This window comes from Aquila chrysaetos, chromosome 3, assembly GCF_900496995.4.
Source record: "Aquila chrysaetos chrysaetos chromosome 3, bAquChr1.4, whole genome shotgun sequence".
NCBI lineage: Eukaryota > Metazoa > Chordata > Aves > Accipitriformes > Accipitridae > Aquila > Aquila chrysaetos.
This window is the reverse complement of record NC_044006.1, coordinates 52908091-52928592: the sequence shown is the minus strand read 5'-3', so window position 1 is coordinate 52928592 and position 20502 is coordinate 52908091. Positions and strand designations below refer to the sequence as shown.

The window sequence follows — 20502 nt, the reverse complement described above, 5'->3', positions numbered from 1 at the left end:
TAGCTTATTAACAGTCAGTTACTGAAGATTTCAATACATAACATGTTACTATTCTCTGTGAAAGTAAAAATATATTTCTTAAGTTTTCCCACACAACTGCAGTTTGGAAAAATGTTTTTTCTAGTATACTAATTTCAAGAAAATCATTTACACATCAAGAGAAGTGTGAAATCCTGTTAACATCAAAACCAGATTGTGATATTTAGAAGCAGTTTCATAGTTAAATAAATATGCTAGGTTCCTAAGCTTGCGATCAATTCAAACTTCAAGCATAACACAACAAAATCACTCTAATAGCCTAGTATCTTCTAATTCATATTGTATATAAAAATCAACCTATTCCTGAAACTACTGTAAATGAAAAATACTAGCAAAGTGATTCTATAAAACAAAGTTCTTAGAATAAACTTCCTTATTATTCAGCTGTGTCTTATACATGGAACATAATTAATGTATGTGGCCTTTTAAACCAAACTGTGTGGTTTATGATTCATATACGTATTTGACAACTGATGTGCTTTCAGTTGTGAGTCAGATAAGTGCTCCAAGTTTGTTGGCTAAAAGACCAAAACAGCTCGTTTTCTCTTTATTTTCCATACTAAAGTTGGCCTAATACCTAACAGCAGAGAGGAGTATATGTAAAATAAAACATGCTTCTCAAAGACAGTGAGTGAACCTGTGAAAAGTAGCATGGCACAGTATTTTCTTCTTATTCACCAAAACAACCATTGAGTGTAAAAACCACTAAGAGTTACGATGCTTACAATGTTACCCCACGCAGAAGATGCTCAAATGCTACAACTTACTGATTCCTTTCTTGTAAAAGGCTCTGTACACATAGCACCAAATTTCAATATTTTGGAAACATGATGTCCTCATTTTTTGGTGTGTTTTAGGACAGAAACAACAGAGGAAGATACTCCAACATTTACCACTGTGGACTAATAGGCTGAAAAAAACCTGGAGTGTGGGCACAGCCTACACAGAAATATGCACAAACCCTATTTTTATAATTTTACTCGGCACACAGAAGGCAACATAGGTGTATGCAAAACTAAGGGTAAGCAAGGAGGTACACGAGATTCTTTTTTAATCATCAGTTCTGGGCTGCTGGACTAAAAGAAGCAATACTTGGTAATAGGTACGTAGGGGACACTGACACTGTGTAGCTATTGGAAATTTGGAAGAATCTTGTTGGAAATAGCACCTGTGAGCATCACTGAAACTTGTTTCCATAAGGCAGCTGAAGGAGAAGAACTGGACACTATAGTGAGCATGGAGACAGGGTGAAGAGAGAAAAGGCTGCTCCAGATGTGTTGCTGTGGTTCAGCAATTAGCACTTCACTAGCTGGCTTTGGTGATTTTTTTCCTTGGTTATTGGGTCTGTTTTTCCTGCAGAATTATGTAGTAGTGATAAAAAAAAGGTTGGTGGGAGATAGAAATTGCTCCTTCCGTTACTTAGAACACCCTGTTCTCTGCTGAGAAGAGCACAGTGCCTGGTTGTGGGTGCTCTAGGAGCTAACATCTATACTTATTTTTGATATTTTTTTTGTTATTCAGTGGTTTTTAGCTGCTGTTGAACTGCTCCTGTAGAACACATACAGGCATAGTTATTGCTAAGAATTGCACTCTGAAGTCTTATTTAAAGGGTATACGAAGAGTTTTCATCACAGTTTGGAACGTGTGTGTCAAGGAGCACTTTCTTTTTACATATACAATTCCTACAACCTACACATATGGCAGTAATGAGTAAAGGTACTCAAATACTAGAGCTGTACCAGTAAAATAAAAAGAGCAAGGGCATGGGCTCGAGCACAGTCCCACAGTTGTCTGTACTGTCTAATTATGAGCATGATTCCTGGCATGATTTTAGCCAGTGCCAGCACTTCACCCAGCCAGAGAACAGGCTTTCTCAGTTTACTAGTGTAAGTGAAACCCCATGGTTTGGCAGGGAAGACTGGAATAAGAGGAAGCCTATGGCGTGTCAGATGAAATTTCTTCCTAAAGAGATTTTGAAAAGGAGGTCATTTGAAAAGTCATTGGTCCTTTGAATCTAGATCCTTGCTACCACAAGGACCCCATTAGATAAATAATTTCCCTAACCCTGCCAAGACAGATTTCTTTTTTTGTTCCTGCCATTCCCACTGGAAGGATGTTCCAGAACGTGACCATTAATGCAGCCTTTCTCAAGCTGTTCTCCTGAATACCCCCATTTATAACCTGATCCTCTATTAGACTACTTACAGCACCACGTTGCAGAAGCTCTGCTTCTGATTCCATAAGCCAGCCCCTGCTTTTCTCTGCTGCTCTCTGAGCTCTTCTACTGATACTACTGATTGGGAAATACTGCTCCAGTAGTTAACATCCTCGTGATGTCCATATTCTCATTAGTTTTTGAGCCAACAGTAACCTTTAGCTTAAAGTGTTATCTTGCCTCATTTTTGTTTTACCCTAATAATGTACCTACATTCAGCAATCATGTTCTCTTCTAGCCTTTGCTTCGCTAAGCTTAACACAACAAGCTTTTCTAACATGGAACAGATGCACATCTCTATCTGAGAGTTTTAAGCCTGATTTGAAAATACCCTCTTCTCCCCTACATTTTCACCCTATGTTAGTTGTTGGAGAGCTCTGGGAGAGTTCCCTGACAGCTGCTGGAAAGCCACACCAGCTGAATGCCCTGATAAATTATGTATGATAGCTCAGCACTAGGTAAAATGTGGAATGTTTTTAAAAGTGCTAGACTGTGTAGAAAACTTCTAAAATATTTGTTACTGTCACAAGAGTCTCCTGAAATTTGTCTCTGTTGTTCTAATTTTTGTTTAAAAATGTTTAGCAAATATTTCACTCTGGCCCATCCTTTTCTATGAATGTTAAAACCTATTCACACTCAGGTCCATTAACCCATGGAGGAACAGGGCTGGGACAACATCAGTGCAGTGGGCTTGCAGTTCCCCTTGGATGTAGAAACAGAGACAATGACAGAGGCAAGGCCAAGATTAGAGGGTTAGCTGCCATGACCGCTCCCTGGCCTTCAGCTTGCTGCTCACAGAGCTTCCAAAATTCTTGTGTTTTGCATCTGTAGTATCTCTGAGTGCAGATGCCTCATGCACGCTCTTGCCAAGCCTAATTTGCAGCTTGCCTGTTCATGCTGGTAGGTTTTGCATAGGCATCATTCTGGGCATGGAGGAAAGCACAGGTCACTGCATGCATGCACGCAAGTGGTCCTTTTAAAACCTGGCTTATTTAAAACAGACCTAAATTTAACCATACATCTCATACTTATGTGTCTAACAGTAGTGAAAAGCTTTATCCAAGAGACAGATAAGATCCACTCACTATCCTAGCAATGGACCATGTCCCAGGCAGCACAGATACCTGAAACAGAGTTAACAATGAAGCTTGCCACAACAACCCGTCTATCACAGGACTGAGAAACCTGCCAGGGAGATGGCTACAAGTTCCCATGCCACAGGTGGGAAGATTATATTGCTCAACTCACTGCTAAGGACCAGCGCTTCTGCCAAGCATGCTGTGAATAAGGATATAATGTTGGCTCACTAGCTAGACAAGATGAAATAGAGATGAGGAAGATAAAAGCTTAAGAGACTATCACAGGAGTAAGCAAAGCTAGCTGCCTCACTTATCATCAGTTATACTGCAATAGTGTATATTTATGGTTTTATGGTAAGGGCTAACTTGTTGGACCAATATTTTCCCCCAAGTCATATCCAGGTAAGTGCACTAAAGTCATGCTTGGGAACAGCTTTTATGGATTTAAAATATTTCTTTTTTCCCAGTACAGTATTAAAAAAATAAAAGATTCTTTTTAAAATACTGAAAATATATTTTAGTTAAGGTAAAAATACTAAATATAAAAATTTAATGTAATATTTAAAATAACTGTGCTATAAAGGCATGTGAATTGCTTAGTTATTTTGACATTCAATAATGGCACATTAACCCTAGTGGTAAAGAATGTGCCAGTATACCCACATGGTGGTTTAGGAGAGAAGCTCATGCATTTCTGCATAGAAAACGAGTTTGCTTAATAAATGACATCTGAGGCATTTTGAGACAGTAATGTTCATGCACTTGCGATGCGTAGCGGGGGTATTGCAGATAAGGCAGTGCCGTATACAGCATACAATTCAGCACAAATACATATCTGTGCTTATTACAGGTATAGGATTCTCTGCTTCTGAACTGGAAAATTTTTTTCTATTTTCCTTTTTGGCTGATAAGCAGAACAGGTTGAAGGTGAAAATCTGTATTGATTTTCATTGGCTCTGCTCATGTCTTTGGGCTGCATATCAGAAAATTTGGAATGAGAAAAAGAAAATGTGTTTGCAGTTTCCAGAGGGGAATGCTGGGTTAGATGATGGGCTAGAATGTGCCTGGATTTCAGTGCAAACTGACCATTTGGAAACTGAAAGAGTCTTTAAGAACAGGACTCTGGAAGTTTGTTAAACACTTGTTTTTTGCAACATACACACAAACTTAGCTAGATAATAACTCGTTTGTGTATGAAAAAACCTTAAAGTTGAGACATTTATTATGATCACCATCATCACTGTTATTTTCATAGAGTAATGAAATGATAAAATAATCCATCCAAGTTTTCAAGTGGGGAAGCACCTGCATATATGCTATGAATGAACAGTAGCTGGATGTATTAATGAGTGTATCATTAACTGCAGGTTGAGAGATCTGATATTTCAATGCCATTCTTTAAATATCACTGTAAGAGATCTCATAATAATAAAAAAAGTACCAAATCATGCTTCAGCAGCTAGAGAGAGAGATTGCATCATGTTTTGGCAGTAACTCGATCATCCTACTCCACACTGGCAGCATTCAATATTAAAAGGATAAAATGGCAGCAAAACTGGTCAGCAGCTTCTCTTCATCTGGAGTTTTCCCAGGTAGATAAACAAAACAAAACCAAACCAAACATAAAGCTGCAATGGGAGCAGGTCAAAGCCCTGGCCCTTGTGTTGCTCTGATGAAAGTAAACTAGATTGATTTTCTTGGATAAGAACATCACAATCCCAAAATAAAAGATAAGTGCATAAAACCTCCAAATAATGATCTTCGCTAGAAGAGCTATGTGGTTTGTGTGGGACAGTGGCCTTGTCAGCTACACGTCTTGTTCATTTATGGTTCATCTTCAGTCAGCATTATGATGCATTCACCTCACTGGAGTTTTGGCTGGATGACATGTGAGAGTCCAGATTCTCCTTGCATTTCTCCAGATCATGGAAATACGGGTGAGAGAGGGCAACATAGGCAGATATTCTCTTGCCTGGATTGAATGCTAAGCATTTCTGTAAGTATGAAAAGAAGCTGGTTTTAACTAAAATGTACAGTTAACAGTGCTAACATTGCATATATACATTAACGCATGCCACATTCAATTTATGATCAGTATGAGACACAACAGTGTCTCAGTAAGTGCTGCACGATAAGATGACCATCCATATTAAAACAAGCAGTGGGGTCATAGTGTATGAATATGGCATCCCCAAAGCTAATAGAAAATAACAAGTTAGAAAATTCAAGTATTCATAGTTTAGGAAATCCCAGAATTCAGGTTTTCTTGAATTCACATGCACAGAACATCTGTCTCAAAGACTGCAGGGAGCAATTATTCAAGAACAACTTTTGAATCCCCTTAGTGTCAATGCAGTATTCTTTTGTGGTTATACAAACATGGACATCATCATAAGGTATATGTTCATTCTTAGGCTCAGCATTTCTACAGGTGTTGGGTCTTTGGCTTTATAGCCTTTGTATGCTAATGTTTTGTGTTCAGTTTCTCCCTCTTCTTCCTAGTTGTACTTCACTTGCCTTCCTTCCAGATCCTTATGTCAGCCTTTGTCCAGCCAGCACTGAAATCTCTTCCATGGCCTTGTGTTTTTATACCTTGTTCTTCTCTTTTCCTTTATTCACCTGCAAATAGTATTCTTCCTACTATCCTTGTCTAACCACTTCCTACTCCTACTTTCTTTTCTTGTATCAGAATTTCTATCATTTAACTTCTGAAATTTAATTCAGTGACTTCCAGTCCTACTTGCCCCTTTCATCTGTGGCTCCCAGTTCTCATCTCTTTGCCTAACAGAAACAGCTTCCCTTCCCACCTCACCTTCTAGGCATAGGTATTTGCCTTCTTCCCCCCTCCCATCATCCCTCGTGCTCACTGAGCTCTCTGCCATATTTTATTCCTTGTTCTTTCCAGAATCTAATTCTTGTCCTTCTGCCTAGCTTCCTTTTCCAAGCTGCCTGCAAGCACAACAGATGCGTTTCTCCCCTGTCATTTCAAGTGTCCAGATGTAGTTCAGCTTACCGTAGCTGGAAGCTGCAGTCATAAGGACAATGGAGGATGATCTGCTGTTCTGTATAGATAATGCAGGCCAGAGATAGCAGTTTCTGAAGGGACACAGCAAGTCTTTCAAGAGTTGTACTGAGCCCCCACTACCGAGCCCATGTGAACCAAGATCTTTTAAAGGCTTCCAGAGAACAAACTAAGCTAGATTTCAACAAGCATGGCAAAAGGCAAACTGAGGTAAGGCTACTCCCTATATTCCATTCCAAGACTGAACTTCAGGGCTGGGGTTTATGACATATCTATAAAAATGATGGAAATAATTTGGTTGAATTCAGTGCTACCAGTTGTACCAGCACAATGTGTTTGCTTCTGTTCAATCCTGACATCTGTAAGAGGGAACAATTGGTGAATTGCAAATCTCAAGTTTTCAGCATTCAGTAGAAGGCATGAAGATTTAATCTGCCTCTACAGCCTATTTTCTGCTTTATACTGGATCCACTATACCATGAAAAATGGTAGATCAGTTTTTGTACTCATGTCAGGCTTATACTATAACAGGGGCTGAATCAGTGGCACAACAGTGGTCAGTAATGAGGATCTAAGCATAAGGTCTAAAGACAGGTCAAACAGGTACTTCCCTGACACAGTTTCCTAGACTCCAACTATTCTCAGCTCTGACACCTCTTGAGCTGGTGGTGTCCTTGTGATGATGTTTCACAGATTTACATGAATTTGCCTACCTACTTTTGAGCTTTTCTTTAATAACCTCATTGAATGGAAACTTAAATGTTTCTTGGCATGTGGCATGCACAGTGGGAACTATCAGTCATGCGGTTTGGAGAACAACGAATAGAAACTTACAAGAAGCAAGTCTTTGCCCAGTTCATCAATATCTGGTACAAATTTTTCAATAGGTTGTGCGGGTCTGGAAGTGAAAGCATTTCTTGGAAGGGCAACGTCATTAGGCCAGTCCTCTTCTTCTGGGAGTCCAATTACACTGTGAAAGGAAAAACATAACATTGGGTCTGAACATTTATGCAGTCTCCCCTTTATATGGATTATACTGAGTGGCAGTTTACTTTATAAGTCTTTTCATTTAAGTGAGATTAATTGTACAGTAGTGCACTGATCTCTGTGAATAGAGGCTGATGAGCATAGGTCCTCCAGTGTGCTTGGTAGGAATCACTCTGTGGCCAGCATAATTTTCTGGCCTAGGTCTCAATTTTCTGTTTGTTTTTTTGTTTTGGTTTTTTTTTTGTTTTTTTTTTTTTTTTTTTTTTTTTTTTTGTTGTTGTTTGTTTGGTTTTTTTTTGGTTGTTATTGTTGTTGAAAAAGGGCTGAGTGTTTTGGAAGAAAGTTGCTCAGCTCTTGACTGGATGGTACAACATATGTCACTCCAGGATGATTAAAAGCAGTAAATTTCAAAGGGGAATTGCATGCAAGGATCTTTATTCACAAGAATAGAGAGTTAGAGAAGAGTGTGGGTCAAGATGAGGGTAAGGCAATAAAAGGGATGTTTCATAATGCTTCAAAGCTGTGTGCAGGAATTGTTGCCCAAATTTAAACAATTTATTTGCTTCACAATACAGGTTTTAAAGTGTCAATTCAGAGGTGGCATAGGACTCGAATGTCTTTATGTTTTCACTTTCAGCTATATTTTAGCTTTTCTTTACCCCTTAATAGAATATTTTAATTTCTTTTTATATTTCTTTATGCTTTAAATTCTAGAAGATGTTTATACTTATTAAATAATCATGGTAAGGTTTAAAACCCAAATAAATGAAACAGTAGGTAAACGTCCAGTGATGGATCATATCTCATACATTTCATGTTTTAGTCTGATGCTAATATTTGCGGGATTGAAACGCCAGTTTCTGATGGAAATTCTGGAAAAGACCATATATTACTTGTCAGGTTTCAGGGAAAATAAATTTTTACAGCTTGTAAAATCGAGATTTTTCATGGAAACGCTGACAGGGTAAGACAAGAAGGAACATGAAAAACGTCACTGAATACTTGGGTCTGCACTAAGCCCAAGACCACTAGGGAGCAGCATTGACCTTTCTTCTTTTTGAGGTTGGTAGTAAGACCGGGTGAGGCCATGGGCCAAACACTTTGATGTAAATGATAGGTTACCTCAGTGGAATTACTCTGCATCTACCTACATGGGTTTTAGATTGTAATTTGGCTCACCTAAAATACCTCTGAAAATTAATATGTCTTCAAAACAATGGCATGGCTAGAAGGATAAAGCAATTAAAATCTCAGGACAATTTAATTTTACTACCTCTGAAGACATCACAGCTCTTGGGAAGTGGTAAGTTAAATCTGTATGAAAAATTGAATTTGACTTTTATCACCACAGGTGCAGTGGGGGTATGGGGCAACTCCCTTGGCCACAGTGGTTAAAGCCATGTGATTAGCTGTTTGAGGATCTGGACCCATATTAAATATAATATGAAAAGCACCCCAGGAAGATGGGGGAGTCAAATACTGTAAATAACAATGACGTTTAACCTGCCATTCAAATGTGTTTCATTAGTCCCAGTTTTGTTAATGTCTGCATGAGAGAGCACGAACAGGGCAGAATAAGCACAGGCACAGGCAAAGCTAACAAAAAGAAACAAGGAGGCAGCCTGTCAGACAGGTAGGGTGGACAAGACCAAGAGTGGAAAGGAGAGACATTTTTAGTTACACACTCACGTAGTGCTCAAAACTGCTAATAATGGATGTCTGAGTAGATGCCCTCACTCTGGTCTGGTACCACTACCAGTGACTAAGTTTGGGAGTATCTTGGATGAGTTTCACCTCCTGCCAAAGGTTCAGGCCTGGTCTTGAGAAACGCCGAGTACTTTCCACTCCCATTGATCACAATGGGAGACAAGTCTGCTCAAACCATTGCAGCTTTTAGCCTGAAATCTATGAGGGTATTCCACACGCTGGTGGTGTCCTGGAAAAGCAGGAAATTGTTTTGGGCTACCTCCGAGGGATTTACCCTCAAACGCAGTGGAATTTTACCTGACGCAAATCAGAATGCACATGTAAAGCAAAGGTAGACCACAGCCCCATTATCTGAAAAAAATGCATCACTCCAGATCGCACGAAAATCCCAAAACTACTTTCTGTCCAAATTAGTCTGCAGAATGAGTCACTACTGTAGAAGGAAACAAACCTCCTACAAGAAGAGCTATGCCTAACTGTAGGGGGTTCTCCAGCTGTGAAAACACAAAATAAACACTATTTAGCATAACTTCCCCCAGAACCCAAGAAGCTTTTGAACTATTTAAGGAGAACTGCACAAAAGAAGCAAAACCAAACTTTCTCTTTAAGTAGATGTGTAATAAGGAATTTCTTCTAAAATTAGCATGGCATTTTCTCTTCTTGATGAATTCTTTTCTGCACAGGTAATCTCAGCCCCTAGGGATGGAAATATCCCTGTTGGAGGCTGCCACTAGCAGCTATGCATTTAATCCCATCCCAGTTCATTTTGATTTTTCCCCTTAAATGTCATAAATGAATCAAAATCCTTAAAAAAAAAAATCACAGCTATGTCTTTTAAAATTATAAAATATGTTGTATGTATCAAAACTATCTCATTTAATAAAGCAGAATATTGTAGGACTAAAGGAGTAGCTTTGGCAGAAGAAGAAAAAGTAGACTTTAAGGACTGATTTTTCTGGATTGGGCAGGAAGAGCTATTCAGCGCATGACAAATTAACCACGCAAGTGAGTCACATACACTGGTATGGTATGCAGGAAAGGGAAGTCAACTGTGTGAAATCAAGACCTGCAATTTAGGAACCTCATATTAAATAATGAAAATGCTTAGAAACAGATCTGTTATGATTTGAGAACTGGAAAAATGATTAAACAGAGAAATTCATTATTTGTTCTGTTTAAGCTCTTCTCAGAAATTTTACTATCTTCTCTTTGGGATATCTTTAAGAGAATAATATTTCAGCCTTTCCACCCCACCCCCCTCTCTCTCTGCTATTTATTTCTTATTTCACCCAGATCCCTGGATCCCTGCAGCCTTTCCATATGAAAAGGGAAGACAGAGGTGCAAAGGCAAATGGGCATTCATTCTCTGGAGTGGGACTAGCCCTATATGGCTTTGATTTCCTAACTACACCGTAAGTATATCAGATCTTAAATTTACATGGTTCTTATAAATTCAGAAATATTCCTTGCTCTGAAGAGCTTTTACAAGAAAAAGTTATATAATCCTACTTAATTATCATATCAGTAATATCAATAACTTAATTTTCTGGTCTTTAACTAAGAACATATTTTGGAAGATAATTATTCTACCTCAGAGAGTTTAGAGCCCCCTCCCCCCCCAACATATTTGATAAATCTAAAGAAGAAAAACACAAACTAGAATTGTAAAATGGTTTTAAAATAAAGCCAATTAGTTCATCTCCGACAAAGCATATGTTAAAATGCTGATATTCCTTCTGTTCTCACAGTTACCTTCCTGACCAAAATATGGATGGTTAATCATTTTAACAGGCTACACAGTTTATTTTAAAAGCTAAAATATTTTCTAATGTACACAAGTCTTTTCCGCAAAGAAGCTGTTGGTAATTGTCTTAGAGATTTCAGTTTAATAACAATTTTAAAGTAGTCTAATGTTGTCTTCTGAAATACACAAAGAAATTACTGAAAAGTAAAACATTTGTGTTTATGTGAAGAGAATCTCTTGGATCTAACTATTTAGGAATATGCATGAATGGTACATGCCCAATATGTTTAAGAGATTTAAAAAGCTTGAAACAGAAGTCTTTCAACTTCCCGATGATGGCTATTAGTTCTGCAGAGCTATATTCCATGTTGCTTCCTCCTCCCACTCTGACACGGAATACACAGAAATATCATGTTGCATATGGTAGCAAAAGGAAATATGTTCTAGGAATACTTTGTTCTAGTCACATTATCGCATAAAAACATGGCAAAGAAACGTCACAGTGTTTCAATGTTAAACAGGTATTGACATAGTGCAACTAGTTATCACTTACTCAAAGATTTTTCCTAGCTGATCAACATCTGAGTTTCCACGGAAGAGTGGTCTGAAAGAACAAAGAAATATTTTTAGGACGTGACTTGCTTTAATGAATATGAATTTATATTTGTCATTGACAGCTGCCAAAATAGGGTGAAAACGTTATTTTTTTTGAGACATCACTTCTTCTGCCTCCGAGTTTTATCCAGTCTGTGAGTGTATCTTTCAAGTTTCTACGAAAACTGATAAAAGAATGGACAGATGAGATATATTTTTGAGCATGCTACTTTTGAAAATTTAATTGCACCTTTTAACATAAATGAAATAACTTTCTCTCAACTAATACCATCCTCTGAATGATATAATTAACAAATATTTTTCACTACAAAGAACACACTTAAATAGCTGTTTACAGAGACAAAACCAGAGTGAATGTCATGCAATTCATTAAAACATAATAAAATTAGACATTAATTGTTATGGATATAAATTCAAAATTAAATGTCTTGTATATTGTATTTTGGAAATGTTCTCCTAGGTTTAAAGGGTCAAATAAATGACAATGAATTTGTGAAGGTCTGTAAAGAATGGGGTGTGAAACGGTACAGAATTTACCTTGAAGGAGAGGAATACTTCTGCTGCATAAATAAAGATATGTTCAGGAAAGAAACAAATTAATAGGCAGAATGTCCAGTGGCTTTCAGAAAAAACAGCGTCTCAAAACACTTTCAGAGAGTGGTACATACTTTTCCTTTTCAAAGTGCAATTTAAAATATTTTCACTCATGGTTTATAAAATACTATCACCCCATAGTGCCTAAGTAAAATACGAAATTCAGATTTGTATGGCCGTATGGCTGTATTGCCATCTTTGTGTTGAATTCAGTAAGGTGTGATCAACAGTGCAATTTTATGTGTAAACTCCCAAGACATTCCAACAGATTACTGACAGATGATTAAGGATCCAGCCAAGAATGAGGGCATCTGTGAAGATCAGGCCCCAGATGTTGCGTACCATTTTGGTTCAACAAATGGTAGATTACTCCAAGAAATGCAATTCAGACACACTGCAAACTGAGATACTAACTTGGGTTGATTGATAGCCAGGCTGCCCCTCTCTTCTGGAGCACAGCTCTTGGAGTACAGTGCATGCTCTAAACTTACAGTTACAGTTTCCAAAACTGTTCAACTGAGACCTGGTGACTTGACAAACAATACATATTCCCATGTTTTCAGTGGCAGCCTTTGGTTATGGAGAAACGTCAGTTCTCCTGCCTCACTGCATACTCCTTTTCTTCTGTCTGTTACAGGACCTTAACAGCAGTGATAGTCAAAGACATCATTTCACTGTTGCTTTTCATAGGATAAGACCTCTCCCATCTACACTGGAAGAGCAATGAGTACTCAGCTATAGTCTTTCCCCTCTCATTGCCCATTACACCAGGAGCAGGTGTAGGATCTGGATCTTCTTTTGCTAACCATGAGTTAATTCTGAAAAATGGTGCTTTACATCTTGACACTCACATAGACAATAGAGCTCCATGTCTCTGCCTAGCTGGTGGGTCCACACCAAATACAGTAAGTAGACCCAGAACACTGTGACATTTCTCAGGTAAACATAGTAATCTCTGCAGAAATCTGTACCACCAAGAAAAAGAGCAGAGCAATAACTGGAATACATGCTGACCATCTTTGATGAACTAAACACGCATTTTGTCTCCTTCGTGTTTGCTGCCATTCAGGTCATGTTGTATCAACTTACATGGCAAACTGCTTTGTGCAGGGACATTGAGAGAACAATTTCTTCAAGTCTGATTTGAAACCATATGACATCAGATTGAAACTCATGGGGTAAAATGCGGTAGCCTGTTGCTTGTCCATAAAGGGCTTTATTTATTTTGATTCTGAATAGATCATAAATAATCCTACACGCTGCTTCCTGGATATACATGATATTTACTAACTGCAGCCTCTTTGACAAGACCGTTTCAACTCATACTTAGAGGTTTCTGTATTTTTTTAAGCTTTAAGGTATCCAGCAATACTGGCTTCTACAAAACCCCAAAGTTTAACTTCATTCAGACAGGAGTATCTACTTCTGCTGTAAGTTTTGAGCCTGATTTCCAAAATGTTGAGTAGCTACAATCCTAGTATTGTTTGTGGCAGCAGACACACTCCATATCTTCCAAACTCAGAAAATATGATAACCTTAGACATTTTTTTGAATGACTGCTTAGAATTATTAGCATACGGTTACTTTAAGTATTTAGTTTTGGCTCCAGCATTAGAATATTGGGGCCCTTTAAACTAACAAAATCTACACAATCAAATAATTCTATCCATGCAAATGGAAAGCTGATTTAATGTTTTAAAATGTATGCTGAACCTTGCATTAATGTGAAAGCTTGGCAAAGTCAGCCTTGTTCGCAAATCACCTTAGGCAGTGTCATGCCAAAACAAGTATGATTCTTGGGATTTTTAAGGGAGGTTTTTCCCATCATTGCTGCTGTCTCAGATTCACTAAGGGCTGAAATTCTTTTGAATATGTAATTATACAACACAAGGTGACCTTCCAACATACTTTGATATTTCATCATAATGAAGTGTTATTAATTCATCTTTCAGTCTCCTATCCACCCCACCATCATGACTACAATAGAATGCCAACTTCAGGTTAGGCACCAGTAATGTAACGAAATTTGCCTCATGAATTTTGGCTGAAGGTTCAATTGGAATATTGGATGTATGATTGGGGAAGTAGATCCACTTAATCAGCAGCTGTATGAAGATCTCATCTCACATTTTGGCACTAGATACTCTTTAGTAATGACTTGCCAGCACTGCAATTCCAGCACACATAAAAACTTTCACCTCAAGCCAATTGTTTTTTAAATTCTATTCTTAAAGGTGGACATCAGCTATCCCAGTACCACTGAACTGGGAGCATACTCAGCAGCCACAGAAATGTAAAATTTCACCTTTGTTCTTGGTATCTTTCACTTGACTCGCTCACGCACTCACTCCCTGAGGTTTATTTATGCAAGCTCAAACCAGAAGTCCTTACTTGGGGATATGTTCTCCTCCTTGTGATGATAATCTGTGTAAGACTGGTTAAAGTCTGAGAGTCTGATTTTGTAGAATTCCTTCTTTTTTTCCTCGGGAAAGGCATAGAGAAGATGTGAGTCTGTCCTCTGACTCCAAAGAACTCCTAAAATCTGTGTGTACGTGTGTCTCAGGAAGAGGGATATTCTAGTGGAGGAAAGGGCTATCCATTGCCTTTTGTGTGGTTCCTTGATCCTCTCAACCTTCCCTGACTTTGCTTGCTACAAAATCCATGCTCTGAGGGCTCCGACGCCATTGCTGTTACAAAACACACACTTGAGTAGGGAAGAAGATGGGATGAAAAAACTCACAGTGCACCTAAGACCCTATTTGCTCAAGAAGTCTCAGATGTTGTTGTGTCCCCATAACTTCCTATTTTTGTTGGTTGTTGCTTCTTTGATTTTTTAGGGAGAGGAGGGAAATGTTACTGGGAATCTGCAGGTTTCCATCTTGTTTGACCACTCCTTCTCCAGGCCTTGGAGCTAGACCATTATCCACTGCCTCTGGAATGGTGCCCACTGAATGGAGGAAAACCCGTTTCATGTCTAATGTAGGACCAGAATACCCTTAGCCTACAGATATGAAGACGAGTTGGAGGCACCCTATTACTACCCTGTCCTGGTAAAATAAACTCCAAGTGAGTCAATAAGCATGTACCTTAGTTGTTGACGTACAAAATGTGCAGCTGCACAATTAAATGGATATTAGCTATGAGTCTGCATTGTGACTATTTTCACAGATAACTCTATCTACCTTTTTATATGGCAGCCCAACACAAAGATGCCTGTAACTCCTGGGCTGCATGAGGAACACTGTTGCCAGCAGGTCGAAGTAGGTGATCCTTCCCCCCTGCTCAGCACTGGTGAGCTGGTGAGGCCACATCTGGAGTGCTGGGTCCAGTTCTGAGTTCCCCAGTACAAGAGAGACCTGGACATACTGGAGACACGGACATACTGGAGACACATCAGCAAAGGGCCATGAAGGTGATTATGGGACTTGAGCATCTGACGTATGAGGAAAGGCTGAGACAGCGGGGACTGTTTAGCCTAGAGAAGGGAAGGCTCAGGGGGGATCTTCTTAATATATATGAATACCTGAAGAGAGGGTGCAAAGAAGATGAAGCTAGGCTCCTTTCAGTGGTTCCCAGTAACAGGACAAGAGGCAAGGGGCACAAAATGAACCACAGGATGTTCCCTCTGAACATAAGGAAACACTTTTTTTACTGTGAGGGTGACTGAGCGCTGGCACAGGTTGCCCAAAGCGGTTGTGGAGCCTCCCACCTTGGAGATATTCAAAAGCTATCTGGACATAGCCCTGGGCAACCAGTTTTAGGTGGCCCAGCTTGAGCAGTGAGGGCTGGACCAGATGATTTCCAGAGGTCCCGTCAACCTCAACCATTCTGTGATTCTGTGATAATACAGAAATAAAAATACAAATCACAATATAAGGTTGCAATGTAAAACCTCACAAATTCTGAAAAAGTTACCATCTGCTTATAGTTTAGAAGGACTTGCACCACTAATCTTCTGGCTGAAAGGCTCGCATGCTTATACGTAGCTGAACAAATTAGATTTCACCATTCACCAACTTTAGGCTCTTTTCTCTTGTCCAAAGGAATATACTCAGCTCATGTTGTTGTTTCGTCCTGAGTTTCACCTTCACTGAATATTCTATCTACCTGAACTGGATATTGGTGTCTGAAAGGTTGAGTATTTTATTTTATAGGCACTATGTTTCATGTCTGTGCTACTCAGTAAAAACTGAGATATAAATATTTCCTAAGCAGGTCTCCATGAAAAAATTTTCCCTGGTGCAACTCCATGGACACGCCAAAGCAATTCTAAAAGTATTGTATACAATGACAATGCAATGACACCCAAGAGATAAATGAGGTTTAACTTTAAACTGGCTATATTACTTCTAGACTTTACTTTCAGACTTTGGTCTACAAAGCAAAGAGGGTTTGTCACTTTCCATAAGAAAAGTTAGAATTTTCATAAAGATTGGAATTAAAGATATTGATAAGCACTGCTCTAGTCTATAATGCAGTACAGACACAAGAAAAAAAATAGTCTAATAAAACCACATGCACTGAGGCACAGGAAAAGATTTCTGCAGGTTTTTGATAGTGGCTGACATTTTGAACCGATTAGTGACATTCTGATTGGAAACTATCTTTCAATTTCTGACATTGAGTTATTAAACTACAGGTAATATGGTAAAATGAATCAGGTAAAACGGATCAGAAAGTCAAGAAATTCTCTTTCTAACCAAAACATATTACAGAGCTATCATGACAACTCTAGAGTTCCAAAACAAGTGCCTCCAAGGCTAGACAAGCCTTGTATCTTTCCAGATATGCAAGAAATAACTTCCAAAATAATTATCTGGATTCTTTCTGCTAGTCCTTTCGCTCAGTGTGGTGACAACAGCAGTTGGGAATCCCATCCCCTTCCTTGTTATCACCATAAGGATAATCTCTTGATTACTGACTTGAATATATATACAATATTCTCAGTGAAAAGTCTGCGTATTGGCAATCCACATGTACTCAGTGAAGTCATACAAGAACCCCCTAAAATGAAAAGAGCATCGTGGGTGGAAAAGGTACAACTTGCTTGTTGGGCAAGTAGGGCTTAGACAGTCTGGTTGAAGAGATAGCAAGGAGAAGTGTTGGGAAGAAGAGCAGCAATTTCAGAACAGGTAGCTGCTGCTTTGAAGGCATTAGGCAAGATGGAGGAGGTGTTGAAAGTCCATGATAATTTGACATAGTGGAGAGAAAAATGTAAAGGCAAAGAATATAGCAGCAGATTATGGAAGTGGTACAAGGAATTTTAGAAGTTGGTAAGGTTATAGTAAAGTCTAGGAGTTTGTATGTCTTTGTGTATAAGAACAAGAAGGTGATGCTGAAGAAACTAAAAAAGCTAAAGCCAAGAAGCATTTGCCAAGGAATCCGGTATTGTGCCATGGGAAACCTGCCAAGCTGCATAGTGTGTGACTCAAAGATATATTTAAATTATGGGTTTTTTTCTTTTCATATTACAAAATATGAATAGCTGGCAAATAATTTTGTCAGATTCTTAGTCACTTGTTATGAAGAAAATATTTTCATTTTTAGAATTAAAAACAAATAAGACCTAAATCTAGAATTATGAGATGACTAGAAGTAACATGATCTGGACTGTCCTGTGGAAACCATTATTCAGAGGGATTATTTCTGAGCTGATTCCTCAGTCTTGTTCCCACCACTGTTTCTCTTTGAGAGATCCCCTGGACAAGTCCGTACTGCAGGCATGAAAAGAGAAACTAAGGCAAGATAAAAGGAAAAAATATGTATCACTGTTTAAAGATGAAGGTCATTTGCTCTTCTGATAGGTAAAATGAATACAGTACAATATAAAACTTTACTCTGAAAACAGGCCACAGCTGACAACATTGCACGCTCTGGACAGTTACCCACTTCCAGTCACAAGTGACTTGCCTCAGCTGTTGTGCAATTCAGAGTTCTCATTTTAAATGTAACATTTTTTGTACTTCTCCCTCTCCTTTCCCTTTAATAATATCTTTGTGTGGGTGGGTGCCAGACACAGCATAGGAAGAAGTTACTTCATGTAGAGCTTATTATACTTGATCACAAATTGCTCAAAACTTTTAAGAAACTTCTCTTCTCCTACATCTAAGAAGAAAGATGACATAGATAAACTTTACGACTGAGGAAATACTCTTCAGCTAAAATCTGACAGAAAACAGATCAGCCATCCTGAGTTTCTTATTTTAGTCTTAACAGCCCAATTTTTTAACCGAAAATCTATCATTCTTCAAGTACCACAATCATGAATAACATCTCTAAGATGATTTGGGCTATATCAGTATTAAACTATTATCAGAATCAGGTCTAATACATCAAAAGAATTGCAATAATTAGTATTTTCTCTGGAGTTTCTCATGTCATCCGTTAGACAAAGCAGATAAAGGAAAACATGTAGTTTCTGGAAAACTACTGCAAACTTCCAGTGCTGTAGTGTGTTGAATTTGCTCCCCATTGCTATTTAAAATGAAGTGAATGAATTCTAAAACTAAAGATAATGTTCTGACCCCTAAATGCACATACAGTCTATTTCCTAAGAAACATATGGGATTTCTGCCTGAACTGAGAAAGCAAGGTGCTTTCTGAGCTGTGTGTAGATAAAAGCCAACGACAGAAAGACCCAGCTAGTACAGCGAGCTTCCAGGACACTGTTCATGTACAGGTCCAGAGCTACTAGAAATGTGGCTGGAAGCTGCAAGCCACTGGTGTGCACAAGGAGGTAAAAGGTAAAACAGAAAACAATATTAACAGTGAGAGAGAACACACTAAAAAAGATTAGCCATCACTTTGGGGGTTAAGTTTGCTCAGCAGATGAATGTTTCCTGGTGTGGGTTTTCATCATGAAAAGTTTGCACTGCTTTGCTGCAAATGATTGTATTACAATTGTATTATGTGCTGGACTTTCTGAGGGTTTTTAACATACAGGTTGGCAGCCTGGGAAGAGCCAGAGTTGTAAAGTGGACCAGTCACAAGGTATTTGCAGATGGATATGCATGTTCCCTTTGCATGCATAACTGAAAGGGAAATGTTAGTAAAAGGGAAACCAAACAGAGGCACTGTGTACAGCTTTACGACCAAAGCAGGGCCAGCCTACTGTGTCGATTCAGTTGTTGATTAAAAATACAGCAAAAAGCAAGAGAAAGAGCATAAATGAGAAAAAATATAAGTATCTTCAAAGCTCCCTTAGGAACTGGGCAAAGGAAGATCTTTTTCTGGGTGCTTAACATTTGCTTGGGACCTTTCATGTAAGCATCATGTTTCAAGGTCCCAGGTGGCCTTGGAGCAGAATGATGGGCCTCGTCCCCCACCACTGACATAAAAGGGAGCTTTATCACAGACATCAACGACCCCAAGATCAAGCCAAGTGAGATCTGGTTTCACAACTTCTTATAAGAAAAAAAGGTGCTTCAACAGAAGGATACACATATATATATATATAAAACGCCCAAAGTAAGGTAAGTGCAGATATTATCTTTGACCAGAATATGCTCTAACATGGGCAGTTCTCATCTGTTCCCAGGCAGAACTGCTTCAGCATTCGTCATTTAACACTACTTTTTGAAATGGAAGAGCCTTGATAGGTTGAATGTCCTTCACTTATTCCCTCAGCACGCACGTCACAGTTCTCTTATCTGTGGACATTTGCTTCTCCAGAAGATTTGTAGGTTTATTTCACCAGGGCTTTAAGAGTCGTTATCTTAGCTCAGGGAGCATGATATAACACTGGCATTTTGAAAACTGTTCCAACATTCGAAGCAAGTTCTGGAAATACATAGACAACTGACCTTGGAAAAACGGAAAGGAAAAAAAATGTATGGTCTCTGCTTGGAGTAGAAAAAGAAGCATTCCTCTTGTTTGTACTGACAGTTCTACCAGCAATATGATTTGACTATTTGTGTGTTAAACACCCACCTCGTCATTGCACACAGTTAAATTACATCTATCTTGTCAGTCAGCAGTTTGAAGTTTAGTTATGTAACTGAACTGCAGGCTTCTGCATTTTTATAGCATCCTGAAAGAACTACTGGTGTGACAAATACAATATGGTCATGCTCTTCCCATGATCACTTATTTAGTTTTCTGTATTGTCTTCTCTCTCATGAATCTATTTTATATCCCCTTTCTAAACTTGCACTCTCTAAAACTGCCATGCTTCTTTGCTCTTCTTGTGCAACTCCGTTTTAGGGCTTGAAGGCAGTAATTGAACTATGGATAAGATAAAGGCTGTCCTATGTGGATGGACAGGAGCCAAGAGGGCTCCTTCCTCTCCAGTTCACTCACATAAGCAATGGTGCAAATCAGTGTGCAGGTTGCTGTGTGCAGGCAGTGTGTGTGTCTGTGCAGAGCTCAGGAAAATCCTCACCTCCAGGTGTTTGTGCCTGTGAACAAATTTGCCCATATTTTCCTTGTAAAGATCGAAATCCTCCTTCCAGAGCATGCCAGAGCTGTTTTTCACTCCTTTCATTTAACTCGTAATTTAGTC

The 20502-nt window shown here is 38.7% G+C and overlaps 1 protein-coding gene and 1 long non-coding RNA gene across 6 annotated transcripts in view; one reads left to right on the top strand and one right to left on the bottom strand.

The window, feature by feature from the left end:
- Positions 1-2904: 2904 nt before the first annotated feature.
- Positions 2905-20502, bottom strand: part of CDK6 (cyclin dependent kinase 6) — a 208720-nt gene continuing 191122 nt past the window's right edge. For 3 of the 5 annotated variants that reach the window (XM_030009190.2, XM_030009188.2, XM_030009189.1), the window contains 3 exons: positions 11347-11397; positions 7190-7325; positions 2905-5327 (listed from right to left, as the gene is read on the bottom strand). In XM_030009190.2, the coding sequence (XP_029865050.1) occupies positions 5181-5327; positions 7190-7325; positions 11347-11397 (334 nt within the window). In that variant the 3' untranslated portion in view covers positions 2905-5180. Of the gene's footprint in view, positions 5328-7189; positions 7326-11346; positions 11398-11945; positions 11969-20502 lie in introns of all 5 variants that reach the window. The other 2 variants (XR_003922690.2, XR_003922689.2) reach the window with 2 other exon arrangements.
- Positions 10198-15145, top strand: LOC115339344. Its single transcript, XR_003922691.1, has 2 exons — positions 10198-10465; positions 14840-15145. It is a non-coding gene; the product is annotated as an uncharacterized LOC115339344 (long non-coding RNA).